The sequence below is a fragment of the Periophthalmus magnuspinnatus genome, chromosome 4 (genome assembly GCF_009829125.3).
Source record: "Periophthalmus magnuspinnatus isolate fPerMag1 chromosome 4, fPerMag1.2.pri, whole genome shotgun sequence".
Lineage (NCBI taxonomy): Eukaryota > Metazoa > Chordata > Actinopteri > Gobiiformes > Gobiidae > Periophthalmus > Periophthalmus magnuspinnatus.
In genome coordinates, this window is record NC_047129.1 from 21,122,011 (window position 1) to 21,149,242 (window position 27,232).

General features: G+C 41.1%; 3 protein-coding genes across 3 annotated transcripts in view; 1 reads left to right on the top strand and 2 right to left on the bottom strand.

Moving 5' to 3' along the window:
- The window catches only part of dohh (deoxyhypusine hydroxylase/monooxygenase), a 272,673-nt gene that overhangs the window by 186,805 nt on the left and 58,636 nt on the right, over nt 1–27,232 (top strand). The window lies entirely within an intron of this gene.
- cherp (calcium homeostasis endoplasmic reticulum protein) overlaps nt 1–27,232 on the bottom strand; it is a 142,999-nt gene that overhangs the window by 63,383 nt on the left and 52,384 nt on the right. The gene's annotated exons all lie outside the window — the stretch shown is intronic.
- Nucleotides 1–27,232, bottom strand: part of dnah10 (dynein axonemal heavy chain 10) — a 90,052-nt gene that overhangs the window by 27,659 nt on the left and 35,161 nt on the right. The window contains exons 27-55 of the mRNA XM_055221542.1: nt 26,700–26,822; nt 25,523–25,756; nt 24,673–24,896; nt 22,498–22,767; nt 21,393–21,576; nt 20,937–21,071; nt 20,712–20,864; nt 19,296–19,484; nt 18,799–18,945; nt 18,095–18,286; nt 17,378–17,496; nt 17,141–17,299; nt 16,012–16,147; nt 15,069–15,191; nt 14,584–14,709; nt 14,288–14,504; nt 14,013–14,132; nt 13,668–13,810; nt 13,177–13,329; nt 12,478–12,738; nt 11,044–11,216; nt 10,337–10,430; nt 9,221–9,388; nt 7,406–7,594; nt 5,931–6,102; nt 5,366–5,569; nt 4,060–4,140; nt 3,521–3,718; nt 14–175 (exon numbers count right to left, since the gene is read on the bottom strand). Of these exons, the coding sequence (XP_055077517.1) occupies nt 14–175; nt 3,521–3,718; nt 4,060–4,140; nt 5,366–5,569; nt 5,931–6,102; nt 7,406–7,594; nt 9,221–9,388; nt 10,337–10,430; nt 11,044–11,216; nt 12,478–12,738; nt 13,177–13,329; nt 13,668–13,810; nt 14,013–14,132; nt 14,288–14,504; nt 14,584–14,709; nt 15,069–15,191; nt 16,012–16,147; nt 17,141–17,299; nt 17,378–17,496; nt 18,095–18,286; nt 18,799–18,945; nt 19,296–19,484; nt 20,712–20,864; nt 20,937–21,071; nt 21,393–21,576; nt 22,498–22,767; nt 24,673–24,896; nt 25,523–25,756; nt 26,700–26,822 (4,849 nt within the window). The remainder of the gene's footprint in view (nt 1–13; nt 176–3,520; nt 3,719–4,059; nt 4,141–5,365; nt 5,570–5,930; nt 6,103–7,405; nt 7,595–9,220; nt 9,389–10,336; nt 10,431–11,043; nt 11,217–12,477; nt 12,739–13,176; nt 13,330–13,667; nt 13,811–14,012; nt 14,133–14,287; nt 14,505–14,583; nt 14,710–15,068; nt 15,192–16,011; nt 16,148–17,140; nt 17,300–17,377; nt 17,497–18,094; nt 18,287–18,798; nt 18,946–19,295; nt 19,485–20,711; nt 20,865–20,936; nt 21,072–21,392; nt 21,577–22,497; nt 22,768–24,672; nt 24,897–25,522; nt 25,757–26,699; nt 26,823–27,232) is intronic.

Sequence of the window (27,232 nt, forward strand, 5' to 3'; positions counted from 1 at the left end):
GTTCTTCACTGACCTATAGTGGTGTTGGAGGTGATCTCGTCCAGCAGAGCTTCACAGGCCGTGGACTTCTCAGCCAGGACCACCCTCTGCTCAGCCAGCTTTATGTTCAGCTCCCCCAGCTGCTCCGTGGCCTCCTTCAGCTTATCCAGACCCCCCTCCAGACGCTTGCACTGGGCTGGGGTAGACAGACACTGTCTAAACACTGTCACCTTTGCATTCAGGTAAGGCGTTTTAGACTATAAATTATGTAACACGCCGACTGTCGGTCATATACAATTTGCAAGTCAATGTGAGGTCAATGGGCAACCCCCTAACGTACTTATTTTCCCCGGTGACATGGGGAAAATCGGGAGCTCAAAAACCCATATTATTCCATTTTAGTGCAACAGCGCTTCCAATGTCTTTTGATTTTGTTTAGTGACAAGTACAGCCCAAATCCGCAATTAAACAGACAAGTGGCGTGTTAGCGCCACCTTTAGGGAGTGCTGGGTCAGTCGAGTGTGAAGTGTGGCCCGCGAGGGTCTTTCTTCTGCTTGAGCAGGAATTTTACCCTCTGAACATATTCTAAAACTTCTTGTCCAAACCTACTTATTGTGGAAAAAAATAATAATAATAGGCACGATAGAGCCCCCTACAGAATAACTTATTTGAAAATTTTGTTTTCCGAAATTTCACAGAAAATTTCATTTGGTCATCCCAAACAATAAAGTCGATCAGACCCATGTCGCTTTTTGCACCGTGCCGCCATGGCAATGTGCTGGCAATGGCAATTGCCCATGTTATCCTAATGGGAGTGATCCCAAAATTTTCCAATCATGGGAGAAGTATTATTTTCTCAGAACAATGGGAAATTTAGCACAATGACCCTTTATGTTATCCCAATCAAAAAAGTCAATTGGACCCATGTCATATCTTTCACTGGGTTGCCATGGCGATAGAAAGCGCAAAAGAGCCCATATTATCCTAATGGGAAAATTTCCTAATTTTCTTAAATTTCAATTTATAACAACTTATTGGCTAAATGGACGGTCTATGGAATTTGGCACAGTGACTCTTCCAATCGTCCGCGTCAAAAAAGTCTGAGAGGCCAAAGTTGTATTTTGCACGTTGTTGCCATGGTGATGCCTGGATAAACCCATGTTATTACATTTTTGTGCATCAGGGCTTCCAATGTCTTTTGACTTTGTTTAGTGACAAGTACAGCTCAAAGCCACAATAAAACAAAGACAAGTTGCGTGTTAGCACCACCCTTAGCATGTGCTGGGTCAGCCGAGTTCAAAGCACGACCCGCGTGCCTATGCCTATGTTATCCTAATGGGAAAATTTCCAAATTTTCATAAATTTCAAAGTCTTATAACGACTTATTAGCCAAGTTAAGCAAAGTTACAATGGGCCATAAACATTTATCTCCAACATGACACTGGACAGATTGAATCACATGTCAAGTTAAGATCTCCCACTGTGGTGTGCCCTTCCACGCCCGCAAGGGTTGCGAGGGTCCCTTATCACTGCTTGCAGCTTTAATTATTATTATTTTTGTATTATTATTAATATTAAGGTGAGATCCTGGTTGAACAAATAAAAAGTTAGAAAAAAATATAAATTCTCAGATTTTTTAAATAGGTAATACATTTATTTATGCACTAACTTTTACAGTGGAGGTTGATGTTGCTTTGCCTGGAATGTTACACAGTGTGGCAATTGTAGAGAAAGAGACTGATGGTGATTCAGACAAGAACCCCCACTTTCTCACAGATGGACTAAAGGATGCCATGTATAAAGGATTGTACAGTCTGCACATTCTCAACAGGACAGATGACCCCATGAATCCAAATGCCTGTTAACTAACCCCGAGGGGTTCAAAGACAGACACACTGCAGTGTTGATTAAATCTGGTTTACAAACAAACCTCCTGGCTTGGTAAAACTAATTCCTCTTATCAGCTAAACACTGGCGCCATGAAATGACTTTAAGGAACTGGTTAACATCATAACTTACGATGTTGGACTGATAATTGCAGGATCATACAAACATGATCTGTCTAAATGGGACAATGTTATTGTGACTTTTTCAGTTATATGTATGTGTAACACTTTATATTGATGCCTATTTTGTCAAATGCTACACCCACTAAATTGGATCTTCCATGCTAACGCTGTGATTTCATTAAAGGAGTGAATCAATGGTAAACCTTGGTTAATTCCACTGGTGATTCCTGTGTAATTTCTAATTGTTGTGTAAACTGATGCATAAATGTGTCAGGATTCAACTTTAGGCCATAGAATAGAACATTAGCCCAAAAGCAAATCCAAAGTGCGAGGATCCAAATTGCATAAAGCCAAGGTTGCAGTTGAAAACCACTGTGTGAACAGCCCACGCCGAGTCCCTCTGTTCTCCCTCTACTTTCCTTTTCTTTTTCCAATACTCTGCAGATTTTTGCTAAACCCTGCTCAAGTAAACAATTTGAGAGTTGCCCTCAGAGTGGAGTGAATTCACTCTTAAAAGCACGCAAACAGCCGTCTAACTCGCCAAACACTGCAGCTGGGACCCAGATAGAGATGCTACCCTCCACATTCTCTCGTGTCTCCAGGGGAACTGCAGTGCCGCAGCTTGAACATAGTGACAGTACCCAGATGCCCGGACATCTCCGACGTCCTCCACACATCCATGACGACCACCGTACCCGAGACCACACCCTTGTTCACAACTGGTATATATTCTGGTATAACAAGAAATTCTGTCAATACCCTGCTTGGATCAACCCCGGATCTGCGTTATTATCTCTGCCAGAGGAATTGATCGCTCCCTAACTAAGACGACCCATGCATCTCCCCAGTAAGATCTGAAAAAACAGTGTCCTTTTTTGCAGAAGTTGGCACGATAACAAATTGCGTCCTGCACCCTCAGTCAAAAGTAGATCTTGTGAACAATTATAGCGAGTTATATTACCAGGCTGAGTAAAGTTGAATCCTGTTTTAACTACCTCACTTGCTAAGCTTTGTACACCGGTTTGATTGAATTCCGTAATGTGAGCTTTTGATAAGTAAACCACCCCAAAGTATTTTGGTTTTAGTGATTTCTTAAGTTATTACCCAGTCTCTGACCAGTTACATTTACCCCTCTCACTGAGAGAAGTGATAGGTTTTGATTCTTATGGTTTAATTTTGAATTTGTAGGAATTCTGGTGTCAAATCTTTGTATTGCTAAACAATTAATTACGCATCACAACCTAATCCTCAATTCTACCATATTTATCAATACAGAAGTTTCATTGCGAAGAAAAATACCCTGAAAAAACATGTATTCTTCTATAAGCAGCTTCACCCTTGCATATGTTTAACTGTAACTTGACCTGGTGCTATCACCTGTTTGTCTCCTTAGAGATAGATAAGTTCAATGACATACTATGGAACATCGTCGCCAAAGTAATATTTCCATGAAGAGGCTGCTAGAGCCATTTTGACAGCCTGCCCATGTATTTCTTGCACTTAAAGCCCTATCAGGTACATTAAGGTCTTACCCAGAATGTCCTGGTCCTTTTTCTCCAACAGAGCTGAGTAGGTATTGATGAAGTCGAGGTAGTTCTTTGGTGTGACGAAGTTGCAGCGGCGCAGTTTCTGTTGGAACAGTATGCTGTAGTCTCGCACACAGTCATGAACCATGCACACATGAGAGATGACCGCTGCTGAGTGCTGCTCCGGGATCATGGCATTCTGACCTGCACCCACACACAACACAAAGCTACTATATGTATTTTTTTCTTGTGGCATCAAAAAGGGGTGGTGTTATTTCCGCATATAGGCATAAATACAGGTACAGTGATAAGACAGAAAATGTACATTGTTTGTGGAGCCAATAACTGACAAAATAAAGTGTGTTTTTAATCAAGACAACAGTTAAGAGCAATTCAAGTTTAGGTTTAAAAATGGAAGAGCCAAACCATGATAAATACTAAACTAAACAAAAATAAAACTTAATTTTGACATGGTTTTGTGATGTACACCTGGTTTGTTTTTCTTCTAGTCCTGGTTTAGTGCTTGTTTTTAGCAGAGTACTCACCCAGAAAGGACTGTGCCACAGCTAGCAGAGCTTGTGGGGGCCAGGGCTGAAACCAGTCGATGACTGTGTTGTTCATCAGCCCTGCAAGCACACAGCACATGAGGCCTTGGATTCACCACTTATTTAACATTTCCCCCACAAACAATTTCCTGTAAGTAAAACTCCAAACTCTTCTCTTTTAAAGACCCACCGTGTAAATTTTTTATAAAGAAAAAAAAAACACACACGTCCTTAGTGTGAGCTGGCTCTTGCTTGGAGGAGAGTCTCTACCTTCTTGTTTCTATGGAAATGTCCCTTTGGCTGTAATCTTCTACAGTATGGCATAAAATGTATTCATCTCCATGGAAAATGTTCTGGATTATGGTTTTAATCTATTTTCATTAGGGGTCTGCCAAAAATCAAAAGATTTATAGATGTGACCTAAATTTTGGTCAAGTTCGATGATAAGGCAAGTGCATTTTAATGGACAGGTCTACAGCCAATCCTGTGGCATTACCAGTCACATGTATAAATAAAAGCTCTGAGTCAGGGCCAGCGTGTCTCGTTCTCCTCACCTGTGTGTCACAAGTTTTGATTTAAATCTGCACAATTTGTCTAAAAGTCCAATGTCTTCTTTGCCCTGCCTCTGTGAGTGCAGTGGAGTCTGCCTCGCTCCCCCTCCTCTCTGATTCAGCCATAGCTCATCTTCTTTCCTCTCTTTCTCTCTGGTGCTTCTTACTATTATAATCCAAGTTACAGAAAGTACACTATTTTGTCACCATTTATGAATGAAATTTAAGACTTCATTTAGATGCATATTTTTCTGCCAATAGCAATAACGTGTTGATGTTTTTAGGCTTGATATACATAAACACATTCAAAACTTTAAATGTGGATTTCTCTTTCTTATTGTTCCTATCAACACAAAATAAAAATTGTAGCGATGCTAACCCTCTGCGCTTTATGCTTGCATCACCTGTCTCTGTTTTTAATAAGATGGAAAAAGATCAAACTGAAAATCAAGATTGATCTATATGGGGAAAAAATTCTCTTGATTCTTTTTTTCCCCATTATGTCCAGCCCTAATTTCCATGAAATCATACAGGTGATGTGCCACCTCTAGAAAGTTACACTGTGCTGCTTTAAAACTAAATATATGAAGGAGCTGGCACTGACAAAGCTACTGTTTCGTGGACCCTCTACCAACAGTGCCAGTGACAAGGCTACAACAGTGAGTTTGTATGTTATAATAATAACTATGTATAAAAGAAAAACTACTACATTCAAATAAGTGATGACATTGAACCAAGCTGGTCAGACACCTGACCTGGGAAGTTACGGCAGCGTGTTCGTAGAGTGTCGCCCACAGGAGACATGCCCAGGATGATGTGCAGGTTGTTGGCACTCTTGTTGACAAAGAACTGCCACAGGCTCTCTTTGGAGGGGCCCGCTCCATTCTTCAGAGCATCTTCCCTCACCTGGTTCAACAGGGACTCCTTCTCATCATCGGGGAATAGAGCTGGAACGATGCCTGCAAAAGCACATGGAGAGGGAGACATGAGCTTAGAGAGGAAAAACTGGGAACGTGACATATTCTGCAATCGCTATAGTTTATACTGAGCTAAAAGAAATGTATTAATTATATAATGGAATTTGCAATTTTACTGTCAAGATGGCAGGAGGTAAGGGCAGAAGGCATGAGGGACAGATGAGAGCAGTAGGGGCAGGTGAGGGCAGAGGGCAGGAGGACAGGGTTGAGGGCAGGAGGTGAGGGCAGAGAGCAGGAGGTGTAGATGAGGTCAGAGGGCAGCAGGTGAGAGCATAGGGCAGGAGGTAAGGGTAGGTGAGGAGGTGAGGGACAGAGGGCAGAGGGTTTAGGCCAGGAGAGGTACCGGAGGTCAGCATGTTGTTGATGTGCTCCAGGAAGCCCTCCTCAACCACGTGTGCATCAGTGAACAAAAACACACACTTCTTATTTTCTATGCCCAGTTTGAGGTAGAGTGTCTTCAGGTCATCACGGAGGTTAGACTCTCCATAGCCTCTGGTCAAGGTGATCTCAAACACCTACAGCACAAGGACAGGATTCACAGGGCTGAACATGTACCAAATGTCTTTACTTAAAAAGGTGCAGTGTACGTTTTCTGGTGGTCCGTCATCTACTTCCCTCATTAACATGTAATTATTATTATTGCCTTGTATGTTCCATGGTATGTAGTATATACATATCTTTTATTCTCTGTTGTGATTGCCAAGTTTTATACCATTTTGAAGAGGATTTCAGGAAAAACATCCATGGAGAAAAGCAGGTTTTGGACCATCTATCAAAAAATTTAAATAGCACCCCTTTCTACGGCCCCTTTACTGTACTTTTTACTTTTAAGTATATTCTACCACAAGGAAATAATTGAGTGTATTTTGAAGGATTTACGCATGGCAAACCCAGCAGTGTGAGCTGGGTGTGTGCCAGACTCTTCTTGTGAAAAGGGCAACACTGAAGTAACCCTTTCAGTTTTAGTTTCAGTGTTTAGTTTATTTTGTTCCAGTCAAAAGATATTTCAGTTTACATAACTTGTTGCTATATGACCAGTCAGACCTTACTGTGCCACAACAAAAGAAAAAAATCTTTGTTGAAATCTTTGTTTAAGCCATTTTCTGGCTTTTGACAAAATACATGAAGCATTTAGAGATTTAGAGTATTTTGATTTAATCCACATCCACATAAACCTGGCTTATGTGGATGTGCCACTTTGTGGAACAGCCCTCATATCTCTGACAAATGAACCTACAACTCTTCAGAAACCTGAGGCTTGTTGCTAGAATCGGGTTGAACTTACTCCTTGGAGCTGTGGAGTCACTTCTTAGTTGATAAAACCAAACCACTGCAGACTATGTAACTTCAGGTTCATGTGTTACTTAAAGATGGATGCAAACTTTTCTCTGTCAAACTTCGAACCTGCAGCTGCTGCAGCACAGATCAGGCAAAGACTGGCACGGCTCAGCCAATAGGTGATTGGTCCATGTTGTTTTTTCTAACTCTAAAGCAAATTTAACCCTGGTGTGGAGTCTATTACCTTTGTGTTTCAAACTGAACTAAACCAGGCCTCTTTTCAGTGACAGAAAACTCAAAGTAAAGTTTGCTCAAAGTAAACCTGAACTTACCACACACTCAAACTTAACCAGATTCTAGCAAAAGGCCTTTGAAGTTAAACATGAATCTGTAGCTGGTGTTTTCTGTTACCACGACAAGCGGGTAACAGAAAATAGTAAAGTGTTTTTGTCACACTGTTTATGTTACTGAAATGTACTTTTACACCGCTTGAATCCCATATCTTCTTAAAGCAGTACATTCCCCCTGCTCTTGCCATACCTCACAGCCCGCGGTGAAGGCCCCTAACTTGGTGAGGGACTGCTTCCCTGAGCCCCCCACTCCCACCAGCAAGGCGTGTCCCCGGTCCATGCGCAAGATGCGGTGGACACGGGTCACATGCTCCAAGGCCTCGTCAAAAAGAACCAGCTTCATCCTGGACTTTCCTTCATTGTACTCCTCCAGGATCTCCTGCAACAGACAAGAGGCCATGTTCACATGAACACACAGTATAACACAGAACCTGCTTGTCTCCATGAAGATGTTATAGCGTTGCCTGGAATGTTCTATATTTTGAAATTTGTTCCATACTAATTCATGTTTTTCAAGTATTTTTGAGCAATAGACACCTGAAATTCAATAAATGCAAGTTTGATATGTTTAATCCTACTTATTTCCACCTACTTCATCCATCCTCTCCCCGTCATTGTTCTTAAGTCTTGGTTTAGTCCTTATGCAGTTCTGCAGGTGTGTGCCTTGTTGAATCCTGGTTTAGTCCTGGTTCAGTCCTGGTTCAGTCCTGTTTTAGTCATGGTGTGGTCTCGGTTTCAGCCCTTGTTTAGCTCTGGTTCAGTGTTTATGTATTCGTTTTTCACTGATTTAGGCCTGGTTTAGTCCTTCACTCCTGATATTTACAGTTAACATATACAGTTGAAACTAGAAGTTTACATACACTATATAAAAAACATGTATGCTTTTTTCCTCACTGTCTGACATGGAATCAGACTAAATACCTCCTGTTTTAAGTCAATTAGGATTACCAAATTTATTTCTATTTGCTAAATGCCAGATTAACGATAGAAGGATTTTTTAGACAATTTTTCATTACTTTCTTTAAAGTCGGATGTTTACATAGATTTCAGTAGTATTTGGTACCATTGCCTTTAAACTGTATGACTTTGGTCAAACTTTTTGGATATCCTTCCGCAAGCTTTTCACAATAGTTGACAGGAATTTTGGCCCATTCCTCCTGACAAAACTAGGGTAATGGAGCCAAGTTTGTAGGCCTCTTTGTTTGCACAAGCTTTTTTCCAAGTCTGCCCATACATTTTCAGTATGATTGAGATCAGGGATTTGTGATGGCCACTCCAAAACACTGACTTTGTTAAGACTTTGTTTACCAGTTTGGCAGTATGCTTCGGGTCATTGTCCATTTGGAAGACCCATTTGCACCCAAGCTTTAACTTTTTGGCTCATGTTTTGAGATGTTGCTTCAGTATTTCCACATAATGTTCTTTCCTCATGATGCCATCTATTTTGTGAAGTGCACCAGTCCTTCTTGCAACAAAACAACCCCACAACACAATGCTACCACCCCTGTATTTCACACTTGGGTTGAATTTCTCAGGCTTACAAGCTTCCTCCTTTTTCTTCCAAACGTAACGATGCACATTATAGCCAAACAGTTGAATTTTATTTCTGTCAGACCACAGGACATGTCTCCAAAAATTAAGGTCTTTGTTCCTGTGTCCATTTATATACTGTAATCTGTTTTTTTTTAATGCTTCTTTTAGAGTAATGGCTTCTTCCTGGCAGAGTGGCCTTTCAGCCCATGTTGGGACAGTACTCGTTTCACTGTGGATAATGACACACTCTTACCAGCTTCAGCAGCATCTTCACAAGGTCTTTTGCTTTTGTTCTTGAGTTGATGTGCACATTTCGGACCAAAACACGTTCATCATGCACCATGAGCTGTACGATGGCTGAGCATTCTCATGGTGTTTATACTTGCGCATAATTGTTTAAACAGTTTGAAAAAAAAGCGCATGCCTTTCATATGTAGTGGATGTAAACTGTATAGAAAGTGTTAATCATGACCTCAAACAAAGCTTTGGAGGCCTCGTAGTCTTGGATGTCATCGTAGATCCGGGGCTCGGACTCGCTCAGAGCTGTCATGTAGTCCCCGAACAGGATAGGCTCTTTTAGCACAGACTCAGCCTCTGCATGGAAGTGCTCCTCCACTAGGCTGCGCAGGTGCCCCTGGACCTGGAGGACAATAGCACAAAAAATATGCTCACACATGACTACCATCAAAATTGCAATTTGAATGATTGCAATGAGAAATCGCAAAAACTGCAATTATTTTACTATTTCTTCTGTTAACAAAAAATATGCTTATTATGAAAAAAAAATGTCTTACTCTGTAGTTCAAACTTCATATTGCATATTGTTCTTTTATTAGTTGGTTTCAAATATTATTGCTCCTGAACATCTTTAAAATGTGAACTTTGAAATCTCTTTTTTTTTTTTTCAAAATGTATGTATACAAATTTATATATACAAATTTGTATAAAAAGTTAAAAAAACAATAGTATTTAAAACCCCACTGTGTTACATTTCAGAATTATACAGGGTTGTGTAGTGGCAAGCCCACTCATCGTAAGGATGCAATATTTATGAAGTTATTTTGAACAATAGAAAGAAGTGCTTTTATTTTATTGAGACTTTGCAGTGACATTGGTCACTGGGGGTGTTCTAAATGTATGTCTATTGCGGAATGTGTAGCAGTTTCCTAGCAAACACTGCCAAAAAAACCTTTAAGATAAGTCTGAAAACTCAAGAAAAAATAGAAAATGAATTTAAACAACACATTTTCAGGAGCCTGTGAAACAAGCCCGTGATATGAATATAAGCATTCATGGTCCTATTTAGGTGCTTGATTTTCAATAAAAAGGTGAGCATGGCTAATGCTAGCTTGTGACTGAGGTCACTTACATATAATTAAATAAAACAAATCAGCTGTGTTAACTCAAACTGCATTAAAATAAATAACAACACACCCTCTGGGAATGTTGATGACATCAGCTGTAAAATACATAAAATATCAATATATTATCAGAAAATGTACACAGTGGAGCTTTGAATGCAGGATGTTTGTCAAGTGAGTGAAGCATATCAATATGGTCTAGTGCAGATTAGGAAAAAAAAAACTACCAAAGCTTTATCGGCCTCATCGATGAGTCTGTCGTGGAATATTCTTAGGCACTCGTTCCTCCAGGTCCGCACAAACTTAGCCACGCTCACGCATCTGCACAGAGAGGGGCCATATGCTTAGATATTTTTACACACACACACACACCCCCACACACACACACACACACCCCTACACACCCCTACACACACACACCCCCCCCCCACACACACACACATATAAAACTAGTGCTATGAAAAGTGAATAGTGAATCAAAAGTTTTGATGTTTCTCTCAAAAACAGTTAATCTCCCATGTCATGTCTCATCATATGCTTCCCTTTGATATTGCTATTTTTTTACATTATTTACCTTGTTTCTGTTGCAGATTTACTTCCTGTCCTCTTGTGCTCTCGCCTTTGATTATGACCCCGCCCTAATGTGCTGTGCCTGTTTGTCATTAGTCTGTGTTCCCTGCCTCATTTGCCAGATTGTTGCGTTATGTGAATGTCCTGTATTTTTGTGTTTTGTGCCTTGGCCTTATCTACGTTAAACCTCTCCTGACTGTGGGTCTGTTTTGAGGCATTTATTGTACCTAACATAGCATTACATAAGCCCCCCCCCCCCATCTGAAATAATGACATCAAACTCTACAACATGAACAGAGCCAATAGGTTGGTGGTTTTGTCTCTTGGATATGCAGCCTTGATCTGCTCCTCTGGTTGGCTGTACCTCTCGGGGTGGGTCATGGTCAGCCCGTGGTATACCCTGGACAGGTCTCGCAGGTTGAAGATGTAGTGGAACTTGGAAGGAGTGGGAGGGAGCTCTCTAATAATGTTATTGTAGAGCTCCAGTGTGCACATGGTCACTGTGTCACAGGCCTTCTGCACCACATCCTCAAACATCTGCAGGTCATTTACAACAGAGAGAAGACTGTTTTAAAAGGCAGTGCAGAACAATTGAAAAGTACGAATGTAGAGGTTTTGCGTAGATAACAGATAAAGAGCTCCTGCAGTTGTTGCAATCCAAGCAAATCTCACACTGGTTCTGTGGCAGTGGAAAAGTCCCATAAAGACTACCGGTAATCACATCAGCTGCAATGGGAGTTTCGGAGATTGTGGATTATTGTTGCACACTGGGGTGTACAGTTTATTGAGGGTAGAAGAAAGCCTGAGCCTTTTAGTGGATTTTCAAAGCTCCAAATTGATGGGAGAAGTGGATTTCTGCAGCTAAACAGGCTAGCAGCTAATCAAACTTGTACGGTACAAAGTCCATAGTTAAGGCAAAATCAACGCAATCTATACTCTTTAAAATCAATGTTTTATGTGATTAGTTTTAAGATATTGTCTATGATTTAATTTAAAGACAAAAACTGTCCAAAAGGAACTCAGTGCCATTCATTACTGCTAATTCACCACTGCCAATGTGGCATCCCTCTCAAATTTAGTCAAGTGGCTACAGGAGTCTATAGGGGAAAGCCCAAGTCCTATTGGAATTAGAAAACAAGTCCTTCTGTAACAAACATATGCTTTTGGTAGAAAAATTGGTGGGATAGTACCTATTTATCAAGTGGCAGTTCAAAAATGCAGAAAGCAGAGCTGGGTTCTAAGACTGAATACCACAACTTATTTCAACACAGAGAAATTACACCCAAAATGCAGGGACAATTTACAAACAACGTGTAACACATTTTTCTGACAGATTTAACATTAATTTAACAAAATATAGGTGTTTTCATCTACTGTTATTAGTCTAATCATAACTATTGTCAGGTTTAGGCCCCTGTTTATAGAATTGGAATTACCTCTACTGTATGTATATCTGCTGCCCATGCCATGTCCAACCAGGAAGCAAAATTATAAATTTCAAATAAAAAAATCAGGCAATATTTTTTATATGCACTTTAAGGGAAGGAATCTCCATCTCAACAGTGTAGAAAAATACACTTAAAACGCCTTTTGAAATTTGAATTTTTCAACTTAATATGAGTGAAAGTTGATCTTAAAAAACAAAATTTCAGACCAAGTACTAAGACTATACCTGGACAAAAACAGGTCTAAAATAGGCCTTTATCTGGACTAATTAATAAATTAACTGGAAGTAAACCTGGGGTAATTCAGAAAAGGTCAAAACTAGGACTATAGCCTAAATAAATAAATGTAAGACCTTGGTGTGTCCTTTGAGTACGGAGGTGTAGATGAGGTGCAGGGACTCCGTGGCGGGGAAGGGGATGCTGAAGACACTGAAGAGGCTGGTGAAACGTGGGTCTACCTCATTGCGGCCTCCTCCAGCTTTGCCCATGGCTGCGATGAAGCCCAGGTCCTTGAGCAGTTTATAGTTGAGCTCTTTGCTGCGGTCGTAGATGCCCCCACGGTCGAGCAGTAGCTTGAGCAGAGCAATGGGCTGCTGTGTGCCATAGCTGTCCACCTACACACAGGAGGGACAGATACAGTGGTCACTGAGGCTATGTGAATGATCACTATGGACATGTAGTGTCCCGCCTGGCCTTTGATTGTTCCAGAGCACATGACACATGACTGGAAAAGAGTGCAGCAGACAAATCACTAAACTCTGTAAAGTTGAAGTGATACATTTCACCGTGAATGTTACAAGTATAGACAATAGGAGAGGTTGTTTGCGCTCCAATTAGAGGCACTGACAGTATTGTCTGCTTGGTTATCTGTCTGGGCACAGGCCCTGCTACATTCAAATGGAAAGACTAAGACTGCCCAACTAATGGATAAATAATACGGTATCAAACAAAAATTATAGTCATTGACATGAGTGACATGGGGGTTACTATGAGAACCAGCACACAGATTGCAGAAACAGCAGAAGACAGCAGACAGACACTAGAGGGGGCACCTTGGGCATGTTCATGTCATCCATAAAGATGAGCAGCCTCTTGCCCATAGGTGGGCCATAGGTCTCCTTAGTCCTCTTCTCCACGTTGGCCTCAAGGTTCCTCTGGATGTCCATTGAGGTGGTTCTGGATGAGAAGTTGATGGTCATTGTGATCTGTCAACCAAACGTCCAAGAGTTACAGTCAGAAATAAGACAGGGACCTGCAGTACATGGATAATATCTCTGTACTTACTGAGGCTAAACCACATGAAACAAAAGAATAAGTCAGTCTAAGGCTTCACTGACATTATTATTATTATTATTCACTTGGCACAACACAAAAATGAAATTATTCTGTGACAATTGTCCGAAAACATTATATTATTTAATGATATAACATCTAAGTTGACTGAACTCTAGGCAAGGAGATTCCCCTTTTATTGTGTATACAACATTTGTTTATTTTTGAATATGCTCTTCAGATTTCACTAGACGGTACATCTGTGCCAAACCTTAGAGTCATCCAGGTTCTTGAGGAAGTTCTGAATGGTAGCTGTTTTGGAGGTGCCCGACTCTCCCACTAGCAGCACAGGTCTCTTGATCTTCATCTGTTGCTCCAGGATCCAGCTGGTTCGGGCCGTGTCAATGGTGGGCACTGGAGGAGGGGCAGAGTGGTTAGCATAAGGAGAGGGAAACCTGACCATTAATCACAATAACCCTTAAGATCACATTCAAGTATTTTTAAGCTCTACTTTCTATTTTTTACTCACAGCCACTAAGAACCATAATCTTATTTATTTTTTACCAACAAAAGAAATGTGATACCTAACAAGACTGACAGAGACATCAAGACCTACCCAGGATGTCAGCAAACTTCATGTCATGGTTGTGCACATATTTGGACACCATTGAGCGCCAGGGAACCCACTTCATCTGCTTTCCGTTAAAATGGAAATCGTACAGAGTGGTCATGTGTCCTGGAGTAGAGCGCATACAATTCTTCAGATTATTAAACAACAAAATAACAGTCACAATCACCTTGGATTTTAAGCTGCTGTAACACATTTTAAAAAGTTTGATAATAAATATTCAGGACATTCTTTAAAAAAACAAAACAAGTTGACATACTTACCTGGGATTTGACCAGGTCCAGCAAATACCTTCTCCTCCTCGACTAGAGTCAGACATGAAACATTTTTGACAAACTCATCAAACATGACTCTCTCCGTCTCCAGCAGAGTGGCCCCCAGGGAGCAGTAGAGAGCCTCCAGGAAGAAGGCCTCCACCACATCAGGCTCTGGGGCCTCCTGCTCCAGCAGAGCATCCAGCATCAGACACAGCTGCGTGACCTGCAGAGGCACAGTGTTAGAGCACAGGGCCACTGTCACTGTACACAAGTGCACTGATATGTATGAGACACCTCCTCACCATGTTCAGGTCTGTCTGAGGCACCATGGTCTTCAGCTTCTTGCCCTGTGTGCCGTCCACGATGCCGTGTATGATCAGGTCGATGCAGCAGTGCACATACTTCTCAAACAGCAGGTTCAGTGTCTCCTGCTCATGCATGGAAACAGACTGCACTTTACCAAACACATGCTAATAAAACATGAGGGCTGAGATCCAAGCGTGTGTAGGAAGGAAAGGAAAAAAATTACCTGTGGTCCAACCTGTGGGTCAGTGGATCTCACTGTTGCTTGGTCAATAATCATGAATTATTGTGATGGTTATTTTCACAATATGCATAATATACATAGTATAGGTAGAAGTGATTTTTCCAATCAATGTAACAGCCATAAAATCAGAAGTCTGTTTTATGCTTTAAATAAATTGAATAGATCATATACACCTAAATCTTCTACATCAGTCACACTACCTCAGACAGCGGTAGGTTATAATATGATCAAACACTTTACCTTCAGGGGTCTGTTTTCCAACCATCTCTGCCAGTACGGTGTGTAGCGCAGGTTTTTAGGGTCCACAAACACCATCCCACAGCGGGACACTGTGGCAGGAGAGGCGTACTGCAGATCCCCCACCTGAAAGCACCAGACAATGTCATGTTTCACACCCTCCTCCCCCTGCCTCACCTCCAGATCCCTCTCCCCTGTTGCACTGCCTCACCTTCAGATCCTCCTCCCCTCCGGTACAGTCTCACCTGCAGACCCTCCCCTGTGGTACTGCCTCACCTCAGATCTTCCTCTCCTGTGGTTGTGCCTCACCTCCAGACCCTCCTCTCCTGTGGCCATACCCTACCTCCAGACCCTCCTTCCCTATGATATTTTATGTTGTCACGATGCTAAAATTTCAAACTCACTTTCGATACTAAGGGAGACTACTGAATACCAAGTCTGATACCGAAAGAACCACAGTATCACCAGAGCTCATCGGCCATCGGTTGCTCTAGATCACATGTGTCAAACTCAAGGCCTGCGGGTCAAATGTGGCCCACCACGTCACTATGACTGTCTTAAAATATCAGTTTATCAGGAGATAAGCAGTTACGCAGCCATATTTTTTGTTTTTTTACATCTATGCAAATGCATATGCAATATTTGTACCTTGAATAAGTAGTAAATACAAAAAGAGTTAAAGAACAAGTTAAAAAAGAAGTTACATTTATTTTACTTTATATTTGGTTACATTTAGTTACTTACACTTACTGTACATCTGGCCCTTTGAGGGCAACCATTTTTCTGTTGTGACCCTCCGTGAAAATGAGTTTGACACCCCTGCTCTAGATTTTAAAAAATCGTTATCAGCATAGGCCATGAAAAAAACATATCGGTCAAGAGCTACCATCCGATGGTTCTATGCCCATGCCACACCTACAGACCCTTCTTTGGGGTGCTGTCTCACCTCAAAGAGCAGGGCGCAGTGGTTTTGGAGGCGAATACGTTCTCCGTTGGCCAGTGTGAGGAGCTTGTTGTCGTCCATCACAGAGTTCATGTTCTCCACCCAGAGCGCATCCACATCTCCATCAAACAGAATGTACCTGTCACACCATCAGGACTTTTATACTACAATAATATTGCTGGTCATCTGTTAAAAAACAATATTATCATTATAATTTGTACTTTTTATGTATTTTGTAACCATGGAAATGTACTCAATGCCTAATGGTTAGTCAAAATGTATTGTTTGCAAGAATGCAGCAATAAGGCCACTCAGAAAAAAACAAGCTAAGAGTCTGTGTTTACCAAAGTAACAGACAATAAACAGGATAGCATAAAACTACTCTATACCATCTTAGAATACGGGCAGTGCAGACAGGAACTTCTTCGTGTATGTGCTGTCCCCAAAGTTTAATTAAACTTTTATTTTATTTTATTGAAGTTCAAACCTGCTAAAACTGACTTTATCTATCAAAATAATAATATTTTTCATGTTCATTTGAGCTGGTAGAGAAGAAATTAAACTTTGCGCCAGTTTTTGATTAGTGCCAGCCTTGAATAAGATATTAACAATAAATGACAAACAACCTACGTTTTATGCAGTTAAAGCACCTATTGTCCCTGTTGTACTCTCCCATACCAGGACAGTACAGGCACCAATGTCTGACTGGTTGATGTGGCGTGTAAAATGCCAAAAATTCAGCTTTTCCAACTCTGGCATCTGACTCTTTGAGTGTGCAAACAGAGTGCCCAACATATTAATACTCAAGTGTCAATGCCGAATTTGCACCGCACTGACACTTGAAAGCGCTCTGCAGGAACACAGGATGGCCTAAACTTGATGCCCCCTGATGCCCAAGTCTGAACACAGCATTAGTCCTCCAGGTGCTGCCCAGTTTATCAGCTCTATTTGCAATGTGGTTGTGGAAGGAAAAAATACTATTATAGTGTGATGTCATGTGAACCCAAAACCCAATTGTTATTGGAAATTTGCTCACTGCAAGTTCATTGTCAGCTGTACCTAGCTAGAGGAGTAACCTAACAGATCCACAAAGCTGTACCTTCCACGTAGATCTAAAGAGAGGTGTCCACACCTGTGCTCTTTCTTGTCGGTGGGCCGGTTGATGTCTCTGAAAATGTTGGAGAGGATGCCATCGGTCCAGTCCCTTGTGTCTGGGTCCAGGATGCCGTACAGCTCAATGACACTCATGGCTTTGGGGTTCAGAGGGTACAGCTTGGTAAGCAGTCCCAGCCTGTACCAGTAGGAACAAACAGTCAGCGATTTGTCATGACCAAGTCTCCCTTCGCATCCCCACCTCTTCGGGACACACCTGCTCTGGGCCTGGCACAGGGTGCTTATCACCACTGACTTGCCCCCGCCTGTCGGGCCTACAACCATGGTGGTGTGTCTGGTCATCATGGTCTCATACATCTGCACCACTTTGTCCACCTAAGTGGGAGCAGATAACAGGGTATACTGTCAACTTCAAGGTATTGGTATTTTTGTTCACTTATGTACACTTTTGCAGCTTTGTGTCATTAGTTTTGCCCACAGCCAATCAGAGGACTGGAGGATACATGCTAATATAAACTACCTACAGCTTGCTGTATAAAACTGTTGCTGCCTAGAAGAAACCTGTGTCCCTGCACCTCAAAAGTGAAATACTAGCTCTCTTATTTGATTTGTCAGGTATAACAATTCACTTGCATCACATGTGTCAAACTCAAGGCCCGCGGGCCAAATGTGGCCCTCATCATTTTATGTGGCCTGCGACAGAATAAATTAAAATGTTTGATGGTCTTAACATGTTATTTTATGAAGAGATACACTGTTACACACAGCTGTATTTTTACATCTATGCAAATGAATATGCAATATTTGTAAGTTGAAAAAGTAATTAAAAAGTGAAAAAAGTAGTTACATTTATTTTACATCTGGCCCTTTGAACGCAGCCATTTTGCTGACGTGGCCCTTGGTGAAAATGTTCAGTGGGAAATACCACTAAATCCATGTGCTAAACCTGATTGTGCTTTTGTGACACCCTCACCTGGTTAGGCAGAAGCACATATTTGTTGTCCTGCAGAGTGTTCTCTACAGCATCGTTGAAGTCAGGGTAGCGGACACGGGGACAGTCCAGCCCAGGGAACAAGTCCAAGATGAGCCCCAGGAACAAAGGGACATCCTCAAACACAAACTTAGGCAGGTTCATGTCCCGCAGAGCGCGCATCAGAACCACATCCTACAACCAAACCCACAGTCAACATTAGGCCTACAACTTCTCTGCACTATGAATTGTGTATTTAATTCAAAGGTTTGTTAGAAATGATCTTTTCTGCAGCTGCAAGACTAATTGAAATTTGAATGGACACAATTAGCACGTCACAAACACCTTACAAGTGCCAAATTTCCCCCTCCTGTCTTAATCGGCGTAAAAATGCTAACCCTGTAGTTCACCACTTTGTCAATTCATATATTTCAGACTTTTTGTCAATTCTTCTGGACATATTTAAAATGTGAACTTTGAACAGAATTCTACTTAAAATGGTAATTAATTGCAATGCTTGTCAGATAAATCTTAGATATTTTTCCCCAAATCATTCAGCCCTAGTCTATTCCTATGTCTACTTCTATTTCAATGAACTTCTGACACAATCAGAAGGAGTCTCTCCCTTTTTCTTAAGACAATAGTAAAATATGAAATATGCACTTCACCATTAAGTGCATTAGAAGCTGACATAAAATGAGAGTAACCTCGTTGAGGTGTGGGGAGCCTCTTTTGAGCTCCCCGGCCATCACCAGCACAGACTTCAGAGCCCTCAAGCCAAAATCGTAGTGTGCCTGCTTTGACAACTGCTCCCGGGCCAGTTTGTACAGCACGGTCATCTTCTTAGCCAGGACCTTGTACCACAAATATACAGGAGATCAGACAGATGGAGACAAAGGGCAGAGACAGAGGACAGCACTGAGGAGTGAAGCAGAGGGACAGAGACAAAGGACAGCACTGAGGAGTGAACAAGAGGGACAGAGGAAAGCACTGAGGAGTTACGCAGAGAGACAGAGGACAGAACTGAGGAGTGAACCAGTGGGACAGAGGACAGCACTGAGGAGTGAAGCAGAGGGACAGAGGACAGAACTGAGGAGTGAAGCAGAGGGATAGTTAACAGCCCTGAGGAGGGAGACAGAGGGACAGAGGACAGCACTGAGGAGTGAAGCCAAGGGACCAAGGAAATTTAATACAAGAGGAGCACCTTGGCTAGGAGGAAGCCCTCGGAGAAGAGCATGATCTCACAGATCTGTTGCAGGTCTGGTACGATGACCACCACGGGCCTGAACAGGGCTTTGACAGACTCTGGTAGCTCTGTGCGGCCGGCATACCCTGGGTTCATGGTGATAAAGATCCCAATGCGGCTGTCCAAGCTGATCTCCTGGCCCTCAAACTGTTATTACACAAACACAAGTACTTTGAAGTGACACAGCATTAACACAAACACAGCTTCACAACATATTTAGATAGTTTAAAAACTCAAGAAAAAATACAAAATGGATTTAAACAACATCTTTTTGGGAGCCTGACTTATTAGTTTATTTACTTACGTTCAGAAAATGAGCAACCAGAAGAAATTTGGTGTGTTTCCTTACACCAGAATGCTGGTGTCAGAAGTGACAAGCCAAACCTCCTTGGTAAAGTTTCATTTAAGTCAGCCTCAACTCTGCTGAGCTACTAGTTGAAGATGTTTCCATCTGTGCAATCAAAGATTAAACTAATGGCCCCTGCTTGTAAAAACCCCGAGGTATGATGGCAAGGCTGATTGGGAAGCATTGTATGCACTGTTGGCCCAGGCTGCAAGATGGTCCATGGAAGAGATTAGCCATGTGTCTCACTGGGGATGCTTTGTCTAGTCTACTCCTCCTGACTCCTGAAGACAGAGAAGGTTCGGGCCCTGCTCCACCCCGTAGTGCCTCCTCCCTGGTGAACAGCTCAGGGCACTTGCCAGTGACACTGAAGGACAGGTTTATGGCACCTATGCCCACATGCCACCAGCCATACAGTCTGTGCTGGCTGGGGATCATTTTCTACAGATGTTGCCATCTGAACTGTGGCTATAAACACTTCTGGTTCACCCTAGATCCCTACAAAAAGCACTAGACATGACTTTTGTGTGCCTCTCGTGGACAAGGGATTTTGATAAAGGGGTGTAGTGTAATGATCTAATATTTTGAGTTAAGTTCAGAGTGGAAACCTTTTGTTGCTCTTGTAATTTGGTTGCTATATTGTTGTGAAGGTTCTATTTGTCAGTGACTGTTTTGGAGTGGCTCTAGGAGTTGACACTGCTGTTATTTTGCTCTTGTTTTAGTGTGGGCTACAGTAACACTTGTGTTCAGAAAATAAACAACCATTCCTTACATTGGAACACCAATGTAAGGAATGATTGCTTTAATATACAATGTATATTAAAGCAATCATTCATCCAGTCCCCCCACATCCATATACTACACATATACTATTTACATATATACAGTTCATTTTGCTGCATTCATACAATATAGTATGCTCAGACTTCTTTGACTGGAAACCATTAATTGGTCAAGCATGTTAACGTTTCAGAAATCAGCTGTAAATAATAGAAACAGTGACCTGTACAACTGGATGTGACTGACCCTACCTGAAAGCGCTGCAGGTGCAGGATGAGTGCGTTGCGGATGGTCTGTATCTGAGAGGAGATGACTGACAGCACTGAAGCGTCAATTCGGTTAAACTCATCGAAACAGCCCCAGGCCCCACACTGAGCCAGGCCAGACAGGATCTTCCCCACCGCCTGCATACAGTCATGATCAGGACAGATGTACAGATATATAGTACAGGTACACCAAATATGTGAACATCTCACCATGTAGTCCATGCCTTCTCCACAATTGGTGACCACACAGAGAAGACCCAGAGCTTTGGCCAGGTCTTTGGTGGACTCGGTTTTTCCAGTACCAGCTGGTCCTGCTGGAGCTCCACCCAGGAACATGGACAAGGCCTGTGTTCACAGTGTCCACATAATATAATATAACCATACCATATCCCCTCCCAAATTGGCCTGAGGAGTGAGGGAATGACCTGAGTAAGGTTGACCTGACCTCAGTGAGAATGAGGAGATAACCAAAGAGTGAGGAAAAGACCTGAGTTAGGGTCTGACCTGAATGAGGGTGAGGAGATGACAAGAGTGAGAGTGAGGAGATGACCTGTGTTAAGGTCTGACCTAAGTGAGAGAGGAGATGGCCTAAGTGAGAGTGAGGAGATAACCTGAGTTAGGGTTTGACCTGGGTGAGAGAGGAGATAGCCTGAGTGAGGGGCTGACCTGAGTTAGTGTAAGGTAGATGCGGTCAGTCAGCGGAGTGATGACCAGTCTCCCATTCAGACCCATGTATTCATATCCGTAGGAGAAGGAGGCACTGCACTGGTGCACAAACAGGTCGTCATTCTCGCGCTGCCAGTAGAACCTCAGCTGACTCTCCCATTCAAACTCTCGAGCATCCATGATACTGAAACAGAGATGAACAAAGATGACCCTAGGCCATATTTGAATTCAGGCATGTGGCGGAAGGCTGAATCAATGAGACCATTGGTGTAAGTCATAAGCAGATTTCTGTAAAATATAGTCTACTGTAATCTATATCTAATTACACTTTACTAATTTACTAAAGGCTGGATGTGCCTCATGGGTCTGCTCTAGACCCTGGGCTGACTGAATATTCAGGTATCCAGTGTGATGATGTAGGTAATCAAATAAGAGTACTGTTACTTCAAACTAAATCCTATTCATGTACAAATAAAAAGTATGGAGTCAACTACTCAAAAGGTTACTCAAGTAAATGTAACCAAGAACTTCAAACCTTTGCAAGAATCTGACAGGTAAAAATGATATTCTTGTAGCTTTACATTACAAATGTAAATAACTGTCCTCTTACTTAGTAATAAGTTTGGATACTGGCAACTAGATCATGAGTAATGATGGTGTAACTTGTGCCTTATTACTAGTGTCAGTACTCCTACTCACTTTGTGTGCATCAAGGTTTTGATGATTCTCTAATTTTGAAAAATAATGTTTAATGTTTATTATATACATATTTTTGTCAAATAATAATTTCTGTGTACATCAGAGGAGTTTTGGCCCAGTGTATAACATGGTTGCTAACGAACAGCCATTAAATTCCTTAGCATGATGTCATAACTTCCAAAAAGGAAGTAAAAATTATTTTAAAAATGGCCAAATTGGGAAAATAATTGTAAGCAGTTGTTAGCAAAATCTTTCAGTAAAATTTGTAGTCTAACCTGTCATGAGACTTTTAGTATGTATATTAGTGATGTATAGCCCTGAAATGCCTATACTGATAAATCTGTTTGTTGTTGTTGTTAGAAAAAGAACATTTAAACCAGTCAGACAGAGAAGTGCATTGTGGGACCTGTTGAAGACGAAGTTGTCCACAATGTCACGCGCATGGACGTCAATGATCAGCACCGTGTTGAGTTTGCGTCGGTCATTCTTTTTCATGGGCTGAGTGATGCGTGTCACCAGCTCGTCGATCTGAGCGTGGAGCTTCTTGGCGTAGTTCTTGAGAGCATGCTTCTCTCCAGCCTTCACCTGTCTGAGCACGTCCTCCACCTCCCACGTCCACCACACCTGGTTAGCTGCTAGCACCACCATGCCCTGGTACAGCAGCATCCAGTCCACTCTGATTCAAAAGAGGGACAAGAAGCCACCACATGATCTATCACTCCCTATCAATGCACATTTACAGACTTTCGACAATTAAATACTTGTGGTGATACTCAATATCATGTCCACGGAGGACCAAAAATGACAGTTGGAAAAAAATAAATACAAGAATAAATGTTGAAATGTATAAAAGAAATGGTGAGGGAATACATTGATGTATACATTCATTTTTACATTTATCTGTAGTTATTCAATTATTTAGAGTGATAGTATGGATCTTTCTGGAGGGGGCACGTCACCTGCATGATTCCATATAATACAAAGTTAAAACATACTTCAGAACATTCTCCATGGAGATAGATAAGTTTTATGCCATATTATGGGATGGGAACATTTCTATGGAAATAAGCAGGAAAACGCCCTCCTTCAGGTCAAATAAGAGTCAGGTTTGTGGAGCTGAAAGTCCACTAACTGTAAAGAATCAGTAGAAGAAACAAATTCATAATGAAAAAACATGATTTTATTTAGCGTATTTTCCAGACTATAAGTCGCACTTTTTCATTACTTTGGCCAGGAGTGCGACCTATACTCAGATGCGATTTATATGTGAAATATATAATTTCACATCTTCATTATTATCACACTGACAACTGTACAAGGGCACTCTAGGTTTGTTCACCAGAATGGAATCTATTTACTTCCAGAGTGGCTCTTTATCTATTTCCAGAGCAGGCCGAGTGGTACAGAAGCAACACCGAGGATGAAGAATTCTATGGATTTAGTGATTTGGAGTAAGATCGAGAGTAAACCTGTTAGCTTGTTTTTTTATGCTTTAGTTATCTGATTAACTGTTAATATCTTACGTTAACATACCAGACACGTATTCAGTGTGCTGTCTATGCTTCATGTACGTGTTTACGTGTGCGTTAGATAACGGTTGATTATACATATTACAGTTCACTTGTTTGACCACTAGACAGTACTGGTGTGTTTGTTATACCTGTAAGAAAATATACTTGACTTGTTTTCTTTTATACATTTCATATTTAATTTCCGATTAATTTATAAGACCATAAAGGTGATAATTTTTCATTTGTAACAATATTGTAAATGTTTAGTTTATCTAGTCTAGTTTAAGGTCGCAAAAACTATTTCCTGTTTTCCGATTCCGCTAATGCTAAGTCTCACCTGAAAGAAACCATTGAGAAGTAAAATATAAAGTTTTCGGTTCACCTGTTTGTTGTGTGTACATGTAATATGAGCCAGAGCTTATGTTATATTTTATGTGTTTGCTGGTGCTACGGTGTGAACTGTGATGAAGTAGTAAGACCACAGTAAACATCAGTGAAAAGAACTCTCGTGTGTCTCGTGTTTGTGGACAACCTGGCATGTTATATTATCTGATTAACTGTTAATATCTTAAGTAAACATACCAGACAGTTCATTGTCTATGTTAGCATGCTGCGCTGCTGTTTAGCCTGTTTTTGTGTATTTTATTGTTATTATTATAACTTGCCTTTAAAGATAAAATGTCTGTTCTTGGTCTTGGATTTTGTAAAATAAATTTCCCCAAAAATGCGATTTATAGTCCAGTGCAACTTATATATGTTTTTTTTCTCCATTGTTACTCCTTTTTTCGCTGGAAATATTTATTTCAACATTGATCTATTATTCAATAATAATATATAATAATATTCTAATTATTCAATTTTCTGGAGGGTTAAAGTGTTCAGAAACTATGGTTGATTCCAAAGAGAATTCTACAGTTTTTAGATTGCTTACAAAACAATTTCACCATTGTTGTTTTTTGTCTTTTTGATGTTCGTGATCATAATTACAGTAACAATAGCACAACAGTGAGCCTTTGGATGACTGTGAATGTCCCAAGCAGAGGCAGACAACAGGCGCCAGGTGCACATACCGGCTATGGTTCGCACAGTAGTGAAAGATGGCCTCTTTGGTGATGAGGCGATTGGTCCTCTTCATCTCGAGCAGCACTCCGGTCATCCACTCTTCTACACGACCCTCCACTGGGATAGGTCGCTTCAGCACCATCACCTCCCCCTCCGCAGACACCATGGCTCCAGCCACAAGCTCCCCATCACCGCCCCCCTCAAACCGCAGAGATGCTATGTTGTCATACATCTGGGACATAAAAAAATAAAGAGATATGAGGCCTGTTACTACAATCCGGTTGAATTTACAAAATACAAAATGGTAGAGCTATGCCGTTAGTTGTCACAAGAAACTGAGTTGATAAAACAGTAACAAGTTGGAGAACTATTGGTAGTTCTCAACCTACAGGAAGAAACAGCCACATAACCTTTTAGGTGGTCTGAAAACTCAAGAAAGAAGTAAAAGTTAGCTTTACTTTCCGAGGAATGTTAATGACATTACTTGAAAGGTGGCAATATCCCTGGCTAAATATGGACATTAATGTATATTGAAGACGCTATACCTGATTTTTTCCCATGTGTTTGAGCAAAATTAGTCTTGCTCCTGTACAGATATATTGTATAAGCAGCTCTTGAGGTCAAAGTAAGTCCACTGCATGCTGTCTGCCTCTAACTAGAAAGCATTTTATTGTCCAATAACCAGGAGGTGTGAGATAACTTGCTAGTTGTTAACTTTACCATCATGGCAAAACTCTGCTTTGGTCTCTCAAAGTTGCAAAAAGTGCTTATATAGGAATCACTTTGGACCACTGCAAACCATTTAAAATGAACTAGTTCTGTTTTTCTTGACAGTAAAAATGAAATCCGACCCTGTACCTTGATCATGTGCTCCTGGACACAGGTGGGGTCGCTGCTGCCCAGGATGCTGAGCAGCTCATCGTCAGAGATGAAGAAGAAGCGGGCAAAGGCATTACGCTTGGAGTTCAGGTAATCGTTCAGGCTCTTCTGACACTTCTCCATCCCATCGCTTAGACTCTGCAGCTCGGCCAGTCTGTTCGCCACCAGGCAGCAACGCTTTATGTTAGGATCCTTCACCACCTCACTCATGATCTATGAGAACAAAAAGGGAGTCAAATGCCTTTTTATGGTCAATATGTAAAGATCAATTGTATTTATTATAAAGCAAGAACAGGCAAAATTTCCCCAAAGTGCTGTGCAAGATCGATTACGGTACAACTATTTTATAATCTATGCACAATGAAAAAGATACACATTTAACAAGATCATACAACTGTAGCTTAAATGCAATGAAAACAGCAGGTAAAAATGGTCAGTTCATCTTGTGTTAAGAGACAATACAAAAAGAGCATCGTTAAGAAAGATTTGAATCTAAACTGAAAGAAGCTGGTTTTAGCAACTGAATTAATATGTTTTCCAAGATTAAAAGAACTGTCATTGAAAACTCAGAGAGCACAGAAGAACTGGAACTGGACATAACCTGAGACTATGATTTCATCACATCCAAATTGATTACATGGGATTTTAATAACAAATAGCTCAAAGGTAGATTCATTCATGTTGATGTAGATTCATTAAACTCGGTGATTCTTACTAGTGATTTGACCCAGAGATTGCTATATTTCAAAAAAGGTTTGCATTTTTAGAGTATTAATCACAACTGTATTAAATGTTATTGACTATAGAATGTTGTGATCTCCTTTGAAACCCAAAAATAGTAACAAGCTGTCATATAATTTACCCAGAGAGATTGCGGTTACTAAAAACAAGTGACACCATAACTAGTATAGCAAGTGAGATTTCCTAATAAAAGTAACCATCTTCCACTAGTGTAGGGATAAAAATATGGATGTGGTTGTGTTGCCTACAGGCCTATGGTTAAGAATCACTGGACTAAAACAGTGGTTCCCAACTCTCTGAGTACCACTGCACTAGAGTAAGTCAGCATTTTGTCATTATTTTATCTGAGAACAACACATTCTCACATAAAGAACAACACTGTACAGTACATCGTCCCTATAAAACCACCACCCACCGCCTTGAATTTCTTGTCAATGTTGTCAAATTTCTTGGCCTCCTCGGGCAGCTGTGTGCGGATGTCTCCACCAATGAAGATGCTTTCCAGGTACATCCACTTCCTCTGCACCAGCAACCACACCTGCACACACAAACACACACACACAAAGAGTGAGAGCAGCTAAGAGGGCAGAGGACGCAGACATTTTGATACTAAGGGATAGACTTGATACGCAATACTGATTCCACAAAGATAATAAAAACTCTTTCTTTAGATAATAGAGTGTGACAGCATTAAAGGGCCTGCTGCGTATTTGGGGTGAGTTTTTCTCTCAAACTGAAAACACTGTTACACCTTGTGATGTCATGTAGTAATGGAGGAAGTACTCGCCTGTGTCCATACACCTTCACTAGAATATTTGGCAAATTTCAGCCCTGAAATTTCCAATCTCTCTTGCTGCTGCTTTATGACAAATCTTTATGACATCGCTTGGCCGATTTTTCTTGTTTTGTCTGATTTTTCCTGTTGTTTGATTTTCCTGTTTGTTTTTG